Below are 12,665 nucleotides of genomic sequence, written 5' to 3'. Positions count from 1 at the left end.
TACACCAACGCAGAGCCTACGGCGTAACCTACGCCGAAGTCTTTTGTTGTCAGCTAATCATCCCATCCCACAGTGACTACTTTTACATGCAGTCAAAATTGGGGTTATTGCTAATATTCCGGTTACTGAGACATTCGGAATATTCCGTTTACATGGTAATTAATCATTCGGGATATCTGGATCAAACAAGCGACGCACGGAGAACATCATGACGTCATTTCCGCTTCTTCTTCCTGTATCCAAATCCAAAACAAATGCTGCTTCGCACAACTTTTCTCTCACCTTCTTGTAAATCTTCTATCCCGGTACTTTCTACCGTCTACAAATGCAGAAATGTTCATATCCTTCATTACATTTATTAAGTGATTAGTCTCCTCCTGGTCTTGAGTTTCTCCATGTTTATAAGAACTTCCTGGACTCAAAAGACCAGGATTCCTTGTGAACAGAGCATGAGCAGAAAACAAATTCATGTTCCGTTTGATGGGGATATTCCGTTTGACGTTTACAGGTCAGGGTCATCTTCTCCCGCTTTTCCGGTACTGGGTCGCGGGGGCAGCAGCCTCAGCAGGGATGCCCAGACTTCCCTCACCCCAGACACTTCCTCCAGCTCCTCCGGGGGGAGTCCGAGGCGTTCCCAGGCCAGCCGAGAGACATAGTCTCTCCAGCGTGTCCTGGGTCTTCCCCGGGGTCTCCTCCCGGTGGGACATGCCTGGAACACCTCCCTAGGGAGGCGTCCAGGAGGCATCCGGTACAGATGCCCAAGCCACCTCAGCTGACTCCTCTCAACGTGAAGGAGTAGCGGCTCGACTCCGAGCTCCTCCCGGGTGACCGAACTCCTCACCCTATCTCTAAGGGAGCGTCCAGCCACCCTGCGGAGGAAACTCATCTCGGCCGCTTGTATCCGCGATCTTGTCCTTTCGGTCACAACCCAAAGTTCATGACCATAGGTGAGGGTAGGTGCGTAGATTGACCGGTAAATCGAGAGCTTCGCCTTTCGACTCAGCTCTCTCTTCACCACGACGGTCCAGTACATCGACCGCATTACTGCGGACGCTGCACCGATCCGTCTGTCAATCTCACGCTCCATCGTTCCCTCACTCGTGAACAAGATCCCGAGATACTTGAACTCCTCCACCTGAGGCAGGACTTCTCCACCCACCCGGAGAAGGAATGCCACCCTTTCCCGGTGGAGAACCATGGCCTCGGTCTTGGAGGTGCTGATTCTCATCCCTGCCGCGTCGCACTCGGCCTCAAACCGCCCCAGCACATGCTGGAGGTCCCGGTCTGATGAAGCCAACAGGACAACATCATCTGCAAAAAGCAGAGATGAAATCCTGAGGTTCCCAAACCGGATCCCCTCCGGCCCCTGGCTGCGCCTAGAAATCCTGTCCATAAAAATTATGAACAGGACCGGTGACAAAGGGCAGCCCTGCCGGAGTCCAACATGCACTGGGAACAAGTCTGACTTACTGCCGGCAATGCGAACCAGACTCCTGCTTCGATCATACAGAGACCGGACAGCCCTTAATAGAGGGCCCCGGACTCCATACTCACTGACCCCCCACAGAATGGCACGAGGGACACGGTCAAATGCCTTCTCCAGATCCACAAAGCACATGTAGACTGGTTGGGCAAATTCCCATGAACCCTCGAGCACCCTGCGGAGGGTATAGAGCTGGTCCAGTGTTCCGCGACCGGGACGAAAACCGCATTGTTCCTCCTGAATCCGAGGTTCGACTATCGGCCGTAATCTCCTCTCCAGTACCCTGGCGTAGACTTTCCCCGGGAGGCTGAGAAGTGTGATCCCCCTGTAGTTGGAACACACTCTCCGGTCCCCGTTTTTAAACAGAGGGACCACCACCCCGGTTTGCCACCCCAGCGGTACTGTCCCCTTCCTCCATGCAATGTCGCAGAGGCGTGTCAACCAAGACAGCCCTACGACATCCAGAGACTTGAGGTACTCAGGGCGAATCTCATCCACCCCCGGTGCCCTGCCACTGAGGAGCCGTTTGGCGTTTACAGGACCCAATATTCGGGTTTTAAAAGGAGTAACCCAGGGGTCATATTTGGGTTTTTAAAAGCTAATTCCGGTTATTCAAAGGGGTTATTGGTGTTTACATGGCTGTGCAAATTCGGGTTATTGCCAATATTCGGGTTTTAAAAGGTTTATTGACTGCATGTAAAGGCAGTCAGTATTTCCTTCTCACTAACTAAAGCACTAACTGTTGATGACGGCGAGCAGCCCTTTGTCCCGCTCCTCCTTCTTCAGCTGCATCATGTCTCTGGTGCGGGAGATGCACGTTTTCATTCTGTCGCAGTCGGCAGACAGCTCCTCCAGCACCCGAGGACTGGCCACGCTGGACACCAAGCCCATCTCCTTCATCACGGCCTCGGCCTGCTCTTCCTGAGAACCCAGAGTATCCTGCAGAGCCTGGCGGTGCGAGACATGAACAGCAAAAGGGGGGGGTCCTGTTAATGAATGAACCGGAAACTGTGCTTGCAAGACTTGTGTACCGTATTCTCCGCACTATAAGGCGCACCTAAAAGCCTTCAATTTTTCAAAAGCTGACCATGCGCCTTATAATCTGGTGCACCTTATATATGGATCAATATTGAGCCGCAACTTCACCCACTCCTTGAAGTCATTTTTCGTCAGAACAGCCTTCCGCATCAGTTCCGGAACAGCTTTTTTTCTTTCTTCTCCCTCTGGATATTTTTCAGCAAAGGCTCTGTGTGTATTGTTGAAATGTCTTGCGACATTTGACCGTTTATTGTTAGACAGTTTTTCTCCACAAATTAGGCCTACTGGTAGGCCCCTCTCATCAGAGGTAAATGCTAATGAATCTGCCCAGGAATCATTGAATGTTCGTTTTGACGGGTGTACTGGCTTTCGCAACGTTATATTAAATATTTATTCTAATATGTCAAGATCACAATAATCTTCCAATTTAGAGCTAAAATATTAAAGAACACAAATAAAATACACTTTTTTTTTGTAATTTATTTTCCCAAGCCACTCGGAGCCGCAGTATAAGGATGAAAGAGCCGCGGGTTGAGACCCTTGGTCAAATGCTCTAGAGCCGCATGCAGCTCTTTAGCGCCGCCCTAGTGGCTCCTAGAGATTTTTCAAAAATGTTTACCTTTTTTTTTCCTTTTTTTCTTCTTTTCTTTCTTCTTTTTTTCATTTTTTCCTAATTTTTTCTCTTTTTTTACTTTTTTTCCCTTTTTTTCCCCCTTTTCTTCTTTTTTCCTTTTTTTCTTATTTTTTCTTCTTCATTTCCTTTTTTTCTTCTTTTTTCTTCTTTTTTTCCTTTTTTTCTTCTTTTTTCTCTCTTTTTTCTTCCCTTTTCCTTTCCTTTTTAAAAATTTTTCCTTTTTTCACGAATATTTACAATTTCCTCGACATTTTGACTTTTTTCTCGACATTTTGACTTTTTTTGAAATTGTACTTAAACATTAATCTCGACATTTCAAATTTTTTTTCTCGAAATTTCGACTTTTTTCTCGACATTTCAACTTTTTTCGCGAAGTGCATAATGTTTAAAAAATCTTCCCCCAATTATAACTAATATAGAAACATGCAGCACGTGTTGTCTTCATTCTAAGGCTTATACAAGACTTCATTTTTTGTGGCTCCAGACATATTTGTTTTTTGTGTTTTTGGTCCAATATAGCTCTTTCAACATTTTGGGTTGAGACCCCTGGTCTAATGGATGCATAACGCAACCCCAGCCTCTACTGTAGCGCCTTATAATGCGGTGCACCTTATATATGGAAAAAGTTTTAAAATACGTCATTCATTGAAGGTGCGCCTTATAGTGAGAAAAATACGGTACATAACATAACCCAGCTGTGTACCTGAATCTGGGCTTCAACGTTGGGCCCCAAAGCATCGATCTCACTGATGCAACATTGGGTGTTCTCTATGGCCGTCTGGCACTCCGCTATCTTCTCAGCTAGATGTTTCCTCACAGCGATCAACTCCTCGAAGACGTCCGTGCAGTCCGTGAACAACTCCTTCACCTGCTCTATTCTCTTCCTCAATTGGGTCTCCATCACCTCGACATCGTAGAGAGGAGGAAAGAAGAAAAAAAAGTGTGCTAGAGCAGCAGCTCTTACAGGGATTTTTAAAACACAAACGATATGGAAAAAAGACGTGATGTCACTTACTTGTAGCTCCAAAGGCGCCTCTTGACTTTGCAGCATCTCCTGGATCTCCACAGACTTCTTGTGAAAATACGCAATATTCCCTTCGTTGGCAAGGATCTCATCCTGCAAAACAAAAACCTCTGAATGATCCAACATGCTTCTTTCATAAATGGAATTGAGGGAATGCGCATGATGTCACAGATGCAACTTCACAGCGGGTTACGCCCACTGAGTGTCAGAAAGACTGAGTGTCAGAAAGACTGAGTGGCAGAAAGACTGAGTGTCAGAAAGATTGAGTGGCAGAAAGACTGAGTGTCAGAAAGACTGAGTGTCAGAAAGACTGAGTGGCAGCGTAAACTTTCAGTTTGAGCAACTAGAAAACATCTAAAATGGGAAAGAGCTGTTGTGCGATCGACTGTACTCATAGATTTAGCAAGAAATCGGATTTATCGTTTAACAGACTGACGAAAAATAAGTTTAAGAGAGACAAATGGATTGCTGCAATTCGCAGCAACAACTGGATTCCAGGCACCGAAACGTGGATTTGTGGTTCTCATTTTGTATCAGGTAATGTTGGATTTTTGGGTAGCTAACGTTAAACGGTCAAATCATAAAGTTCGGTGTCCTCATCACTTTAATTTCACCAACAAATCCTGCCTTGAAGTCGGACCAAGCGTCAAGACTTTTGTAAGCCTTCAAGCTTTGCTTCGTGTATTTCCCCGGAGTAGAAATTAAGTACCGTATTTTCTGGACTATAAGCCGCTACCTTTTTCATAGGTTTTCAACCATGCGGCTTATACAAAGGTGCAGCTATGGAAACCTAGGAAAGGATCTATTTAGGTACAAACATGTACATCATTTACAGTTCAAAATCCTTCTGTACATGTAGTAAATATCTAATCTAACAACATAAATATCTCGACTTGCATATCTTTTTTTTTTTAAATAGAGCGGATGCGGCTTGTATACAGGTGCAGCTTATAGTCCAGAAAATACGGTACATATAAATATCAGGAAATTCGATTCTTGGCCAAATATTAATGTCCATGAACCACTGGTTCTTGGGGTAACTGTACCAAATATTAATGTCCATGAACCACTGGTTCTTGGTAACTGTACCAAATATTAATGTCCATGGACCACTGGTTCTTGGTAACTGTACCAAATATTAATGTCCATGGACCACTGGTTCTTGGTAACTGTGCCAAATATTAATGTCCATACTGTACGGGTCACTGTCAAGTCCAACTGCCTTTAATTTAAGCCAATAATCGGCTTTTATCCCGTCTTCTCCACTAGTTGCAGCTTTTTTTGCTGATGTTTTGCCACTCAGTGTGAGTAAGGGGGCTGGTCCAGTGGGGAAGTGATGTCAACGCAGACTCTCTATAATGCATGGACGTGTCCTGAAAGTGACTTCCACTCTTTGCAGCTCACCCTCATGTCAAGCACTTGCTGTTCATCGTTGAAGGAGTGGCTCTCTGCAAACAGGGCCAGTTTATCTGCAGCCCAGCCGTCCACGCCCTCCCCCAGCATCAGCTGCTTCTCCCACAGCTCCAGTCCCACGCGCAGGTTATCCATGTAGGCATCCGTCTTCTCTGTTATCTGCAAAAGTACCACAAGCAGCCCTGTCATGTTAGTAGTCATCTTCACTTATTTTCTTTAACTTTACTCCCCAGAGCCAGGAGTTGCTTTTGTGATAGTCTCCTGATTTAACTGTGAATGTACAATACAGTATGTATCACTGCCAGGGAAATAATGTTATTCAGATGCTGAGATAAATGCGGGGGTTAAAATTGTGAGGAAACTCCAAGTGGCACGTTTATATGGAAGAGTATTAGGGCCAGGCAGGAGAAAAAGAAAAATAATATTTTAGAGGAGGAAGATTTTTTTACCATTATGCACTTCGAGAAAAAAGTTGAAATGTCGAGAAAAAAGTCGAAATGTTGAGATTAATGTTGAGAAAAAAGTCAAAATTTCTAGAAAAAAGTCGAAATGATGAGATTAATGTTGAAGTACAATTTCAAAAAAAAAAGTCAAAATGTTGAGAAAAGATTCGAAATGTCAAAAATAATGTTAAAGAACAATTTCGAGAAAACATTTTAAATGTTGAGAAAAATGGCAAAATTTCAACTTTATTCACGAAATTTTGACTTTATTCTTTAAATTGTATTTCAACATTATTCTCGACATTTCAACTTTTTTCTCGAAATTGTATTTCAACATTAATCTCGACATTTTAACTTTTTTCTCGACATTTCGACTTTTTTCTCGAAGTGCACAATAAAAAAAAATCTTCCCCTCTCCAATATTTTTTCTCCTGCATGGCCCTAATACTCTTCCATACGTTGAACCAACTTTGACTATTAATACAAATATTTTCATAAATGTTGGGTTAGGAATGACTCTCTCCGAAATTCAAAAGTACTGTAGGAATCCTTCAGTATAAAAGACCCCAGTTCCTACATCCAGCCAGTTGTCCATCAGTCCGTCAGCTTCAGCTTCAAAAGGCGTCTCGCCGCAGTCCGGGAGCTTCTTCAGTTGGGACTGGAGCTGCTTGCAGATTCCCCTCATCTCCTCCATCTGCTGGCCGAGACCACCCAGCTCCTCCTTAATGTCACCGACCTGAATGGACATACAATTGTTAATATGACGGACGCGCAGTACTCGAGTTGTAAAAGAAAATCAGGGGGGATGGTGGATTTTATCATATGGGGACAGATAATTTGTGCTGATTACAAATAATATAATATATTACAAATAATAGCAGTGACCAAAACACCTGCAGAAATACTGCAGGAATGACATAGCAGCAGTTAAATGCAGCCTTCTGTAAGCTTTAAATATCCACTGGACTTACATCAAATACATCAAAACATAACAATAAAAAACACTTTTCTGAACTTATCAATATGACTCTGTCCTTCACAGGATAAGTAACATGGATCACTGCAAAATCTTAACAAGAATATTTGTCTTATTTCTAGTTAAAATGTCTCATTTTAGTAACAAAATCTCATTACACTTAAAACAAGACTCATCACTGGAAAAAACAACAATTTTCACCTGTTTCAAGTAGATTTTCACTTGAAATAAGTAGAAAAATCTGCCAGTGGAACAAGTTTTTTTTGCTTGTAATAAGAAGATAAATCTTGTCCCACTGGCAGATTTTCCTACTTATTTCAAGTGAAAATTTACTTGAAACAGGTGAAAATTGTCAAATAAGTTATTTTTCTGGTGTTATTTTTCTGGTGATGACTCTAAATGTTGAAATAGCAGTAAAACCACATTCATTGATGAAATGACATAAGGGATGGAAAGGGGGGATGGAAGTTTTACAGGGGGGATGATTTGGACCGTTTTTATTTCAGGGGGGGATGATTTGGACCGTTTTTATTTCAGGGGGGGATGATTTGGACCGTTTTTATTTCAGGGGGGGATGCCATCCCCCCTCATCCCCCCTCATCCCCCCTCAACTCCAGTACTGCGGACGCGTAGGCGCTCACTGAGAACACAGACAGTTCAAATACTTTTAAAATGTTATACCGGAATATAAAAGTATTGTAGCTCTTTGACTCACCTTTGTTATACTTCTTTGTAAGTTGTCTTTCCCCATGTAGGAAGCCTGGTCACTGATGGTCTGCTCGGCTTTCTGGATGGTGTTGCTCAGGTGACTGCGGCAGGTCTGAAACCTCTTCAGAAGCTCCAGCAGAGAGCTGCACTCATTCTTCCTGTGGGGGTGGAAAAAACTCAGGTGTGTTAGCGACCAGCATGCGCATTGTATTTATTATAAGTATTTTTACTTATTATAAGTATCTCATAGCCATCATTTTTGTCCATCGTTCCTGTAGTTTTTTGTGCTGGCCCCCTTTTTTTCTTTTGTGCATGTTTGCAGGCCGGAGCTTCAGGAGCTGCATGCTGGCCTGCAACCCCCCCCCCCCCTCTGGTCATCCCGCTGCTCCTTCCACCTGCCTGCGGTCCCCCCTTCCCTCTGGTCATCCCGCTGCTCCTTCCACCTACCTGCGGTCCCCCCCACCCCCTTCCCTCTGGTCATCCCATTGCTGCTTCCACCTGCCTGCGGTCCCAACTCCCCTCTGGTCATCCCGTTGCTGCTTCCACCTGCCTGCGGTCCCCCACCCCCCTCTGGTCATCCCGCTGCTGCTTCCACCTGCCTGCGGTCTCCACCCCCCTCTGGTCTTCCCGTTGCTGCTTCCACCTGCCTGCGGTCCCCCACCCCCCTCTGGTCATCCCGCTGCTGCTTCCACCTGCCTGCGGTCTCCACCCCCCTCTGGTCTTCCCGTTGCTGCTTCCACCTGCCTGCTGTCCCCACCCCCCTCTGGTCATCCCGTTGCTGCTTCCACCTGCCTGCTGTCCCCACCCCCCTCTCGTCATCCCGTTGCTGCTTCCACCTGCCTGCGATCCCCCCCCGGTCATCCCGCTGCTGCTTCCACATGCCTGCTGTGTGCTGCTGACGTCCCCGACCCCCCAGTCTGGCCTTCGGCAGGAGGGTCCCCCCTTATGATCCAGGTCCTGGTCCAGGTCCTGGTCCAGGTTTCTTCCCTCCTAAAGGGGAGTTTTTCTTTCCACTGTTTGGCTTAAGGCTTTTCTCCCACTAGGGGAGTTTTTACCTGCCATTGTTTATATAATAATTTCTCGGGGGTTTATGTTCATGTTCTGGTCTCTGGAAAGATCCTAGAGACAACATCTGTTGTATTAGATGCTATACAAATAAAATTGAATTGAATTGAATTCAGGCGCTCACCCAGTTTGGCTAACTTTAGTTTTGGTTCAGCCACTTCATTCATCATTTATCATTGGTCTTTGTCTTTTTTTTTCCAACATTAGCTACAAACCCATTCCTGCACCCCCCTACCTCTCTGAGAAAGCCCTCTGGGTGTCTGTCCACTGCGCCTCCACCTCCTGACGGAGATCTTCCCCTTCCGACTGTTCCTCCTCCAGCTCCAGGAGGCTCTGGAGCTCAGAGTGCTGGCTCTGCAGCTGACCTTCCAGATCCGACAGAGCACGAAGCCTGAAAAATATAAGATTATTGAGACGGCATTTCACCAACTCAGGTTTCAATACTTCAAATGTTTTTTGTCTACGTTTGATTATAATAGGAATATGTGCAGTGTAGACACTCTCATATAACCCAAAACAGTTAGCTATGCTTGTCTCCAGATTTGCCATGAGTTCCGACAAGAGCAAGGGCACTAAAATTGATTTTTCAGGTTCAGTGGCATTAATTAGTCTAGGTGGTGTTCAGAAAATAACGTGGCCTTTATTGACAATTGGAAGACGTTTTGGGGAAAGCCCGGTCTGATTAGAAGAGACGGCATTCATCCCACTTGGGATGGTGCAGCTCTTATTTCTAGAAATCTGGCCAATATTATTAGACACTCCCCCTAGGCTAGATTACTGTAATGTGTTATTAGCAGGATGTCCAAGTAATTTGCTGAATAGGCTCCAGCTGATCAAAAATGCAGCAGCACGAGTGCTGACAGGAATCAGCAGGAGAGACCACGTCTCTCCAGTGTTAGCGTCGCTCCATTGGCTACCTGTAAAATTCAGAATCCAATTCAAAATTTTATTACATATAACGCCCAAAATGGCCTAACTCTGCGATATTTGTAAGACATAATAGTACCTCACATTCCTAACAGAGCTCTCCGTTCTCAGAGTGCAGGTTTACTCGTAGTTCCTAGAGTATCTAAATGTAGATTTGGAGGGCGGGCGTTCTGCTATCAGGCGCCACTACTATGGAACCAACTTCCAATCTGGGTTAAGGAGGCTGACACCACCTCCACCTTTAAAACTAAACTTAAAATCTGTCTGTTTAGTAAAGCCTATAGTTAGTGTTTAGTAAACCTCTAGCTGGTGTTGGTAAATCTCTAGGTAGTGTAAACTCTAGTGTGTTAGAGTCAGTAGTCATAGTTGCAGCTATAGAACAAGACTATAATAGTTAGTCTCAAATATAGCTTCGTGGTAGATATGCTGCTATTAGCTACGCTGCAGGGGGGGACCGACATGATCCACTAGGCGGTGCCTCTCACCTCTCCTTCTCTTATCTGCTTCTCTTTCGTTTCTCAGTTATTAAAGGGAAAGTTCGGTTTTTTACAACCTGGAAAATATTTCTGGCATTTTTTATGGTTGTATACTCACCCAGAGGTGTTTGGTGTCATTTGGAGTCCTTCGGAAGATATTAGGAGTTTTGTGCGAGCCGCTTCTCCATATAACGGTAGCGCCTGGGGCACAGAGGGACACAGACGATGCAGCGTCTAAATAACACATGACGTCATCGCGAGTGCGCGCACTCTGTCCTCCGTTCAGTGAGCTCTTCAGCCGTATACTCTGGCTCAAAACGGTAAGGACGTCCATCATATTCAAAGTCGTCGTCCACAACCTCAGAATTTGACAAATATTCAGACATGTTTCAAATAACTAACAGTAAACTAACAGTAGTGAACTCCAGCTGTACACGGAGCTGTGTCTGGGATGCGCACAGAGATGACGTCATGAGTTCAGAGGTCTTGTTTACAAACTGATTTATTTATTTTATTTATTACATAGACAGCGCCACAATGTTACAACAGGTCCTGGAAGCAGATCTAGTGATTCATAAAAGAAATGAAGAGTTTCGCGGCAATCATGTGTTATTTAGACGCTGCATCGTCTGTGTCCCGCTGTGCCCCGTTCACTACCGTTATATGGAGAAGAGGCTCGCAAAAAACTCCTAATATCTTCAGAAGGACTCCAAATGACACCAAACACCTCTGGGTGAGTATACAACCATAAAAAATGCCAGAAATAAGGTCCAGGTTGTAAAAAAACGAACTTTCCCTTTAAGTATAAGTATTTCATAACCATAATTGTTCTCCATTGTTCTTGTACTTTGTTGTGCTGGTGTGCCCCCTCCTTTTCTAGTTTGTTTAAGATTGCAGGCCAGAGCTTCAGGAGCTGCATGCTGACCTGCAGTCCCTTCCTCTGATCATCCCACTGCTGCTTCCACCTGTCTGTATTGATGTCTGGTAGATGCCTGCTGACATCCTGGCCTACCCCCCCTCCTCTGGCCACCTCAGTGTCTGCTTTCTACAACTGTTTATACAGTCATCCCTATAGTCCACCAGTTCTCCTTTCTCTGTTCTTCATTCTCTCTGTCTGTTCTCTCTTTTCCTGCTCTGCCCTAATGAGCCTGGCGCTGCTCCGGGTTTCTTTGCAAAGAGTAAATAAGTTGTGTTGCACATAAGCAGAAAGGAGATAGTGGTTGGCTCAAAGAAAAAGATCTTAGCAGTTTTAACTGTGAGATACATCGACCAGCAAGGCTAGAATAATCCCTAAACAGCATCGGTAGAAACGCTGGAAAGCCACAAAGACGTGTTACACACCTGTGTTGTACGGCCGGGATGGTGGGCTCTTTCAGGCCTTCTTTTTCAATTTTCTCCTGCAACTTCTGGAGCTCCCCCAAGATCATTCTCTTCCTCAGGCCCAGGGATTTGCTTTGAGTCTCTTTCTGAAGGCTCCTCTGCTGGCTGGCGAGGCCAACGTCAGCCTCTTCCTGCGTTCTCAGCAGGGCAGTGACCATGTCCAAGCAGGACGCTGGGACACCGTCCCTCGTGACCCTCAGCCTTGCTCCCTGCAGAAGCAGATCCAGCTGAGGGGCCTTTTCTTTCAGACTGTCGATGCTCTGTCTGATCAAAGCCAGCTTGGTGCGGCAGTCTTGTAGTATGACAGAGTCACTGCAGGGAGCACCTTGGATCCCTGAAATGTCTTCATCTACGGTGCGCAAAGACATAAGGAATCGGTCGAGGGCGCGGGCTGCTGCCTCGCTTTTCCGGACTTGCTGTCTGAGCTGATCCAGACTTACTTTGTGAGTTTCAACCTCCCGGCTCAGAGGGAAGCATTCCCTGGGATCCAGGTCACTGGATTCAGTGTCCAGTCGGGACAGCTGGTCCAGCTCATATTGAATGCTGTCGTCCAGGTCCTTTAGCAAAACAAGAAAACATGAGGGTTTGATCAGACATTAAAGTGGATAAGGGGAGCAAGGCCCTTGACCCTTACTGCTCCCTGGGCACAGTGCCTTTGCATGGCAGAACACTCCTCCTAGTTTGACTAGAAATGGGTTAAATGCAGAGAATAAAATTTCCCCATCGTGGGATTACTAAGGGAAAAATGTATTTTTATTTATTATTCATAAGAGCTCCAGAGTGAAGCAACTGCATCAGATCTGAGTCCCAGTAAGAACCACAACCTTTGATTGGGCCTTAAACTGGATCAGAGTTCCATTGAGAACCAACAACCTTTATTGAGACATTAAACTAGATCATAGTTCCATTAAGTCCCAACAACTTTTAATTGGACATTAAACTAGATCTGAGTTCCAGTGAGAACCGACTTCCTTTTATTGTACATTAAAGTAGATCTGAGTTCCTGTGAGAACCAACAACCTTTGATCGGACAATAAACTGGATATGAGTTCCAGTGAAAACCAACGTAGTGGTCTTCCATTAAGCTGGATCTGAGTT

The 12,665-nt window shown here is 45.2% G+C and overlaps 1 protein-coding gene across 1 annotated transcript in view; it reads right to left on the bottom strand.

Moving 5' to 3' along the window:
* Positions 1-12,665, bottom strand: part of syne2b (spectrin repeat containing, nuclear envelope 2b) — a 258,903-nt gene that overhangs the window by 184,666 nt on the left and 61,572 nt on the right. The window contains exons 30-37 of the mRNA XM_061744277.1: positions 11,529-12,124; positions 9,020-9,175; positions 7,727-7,877; positions 6,613-6,771; positions 5,584-5,751; positions 4,171-4,272; positions 3,859-4,059; positions 2,224-2,431 (exon numbers count right to left, since the gene is read on the bottom strand). Coding sequence (XP_061600261.1) covers positions 2,224-2,431; positions 3,859-4,059; positions 4,171-4,272; positions 5,584-5,751; positions 6,613-6,771; positions 7,727-7,877; positions 9,020-9,175; positions 11,529-12,124 — 1,741 coding nt within the window. The remainder of the gene's footprint in view (positions 1-2,223; positions 2,432-3,858; positions 4,060-4,170; positions 4,273-5,583; positions 5,752-6,612; positions 6,772-7,726; positions 7,878-9,019; positions 9,176-11,528; positions 12,125-12,665) is intronic.

Source organism: Cololabis saira, chromosome 16 (genome assembly GCF_033807715.1).
Source record: "Cololabis saira isolate AMF1-May2022 chromosome 16, fColSai1.1, whole genome shotgun sequence".
Taxonomy (NCBI): Eukaryota; Metazoa; Chordata; class Actinopteri; order Beloniformes; family Belonidae; genus Cololabis; species Cololabis saira.
Note: the sequence above shows the minus strand (reverse complement) of the source record. Positions and strands in the feature narration are given on the sequence as shown.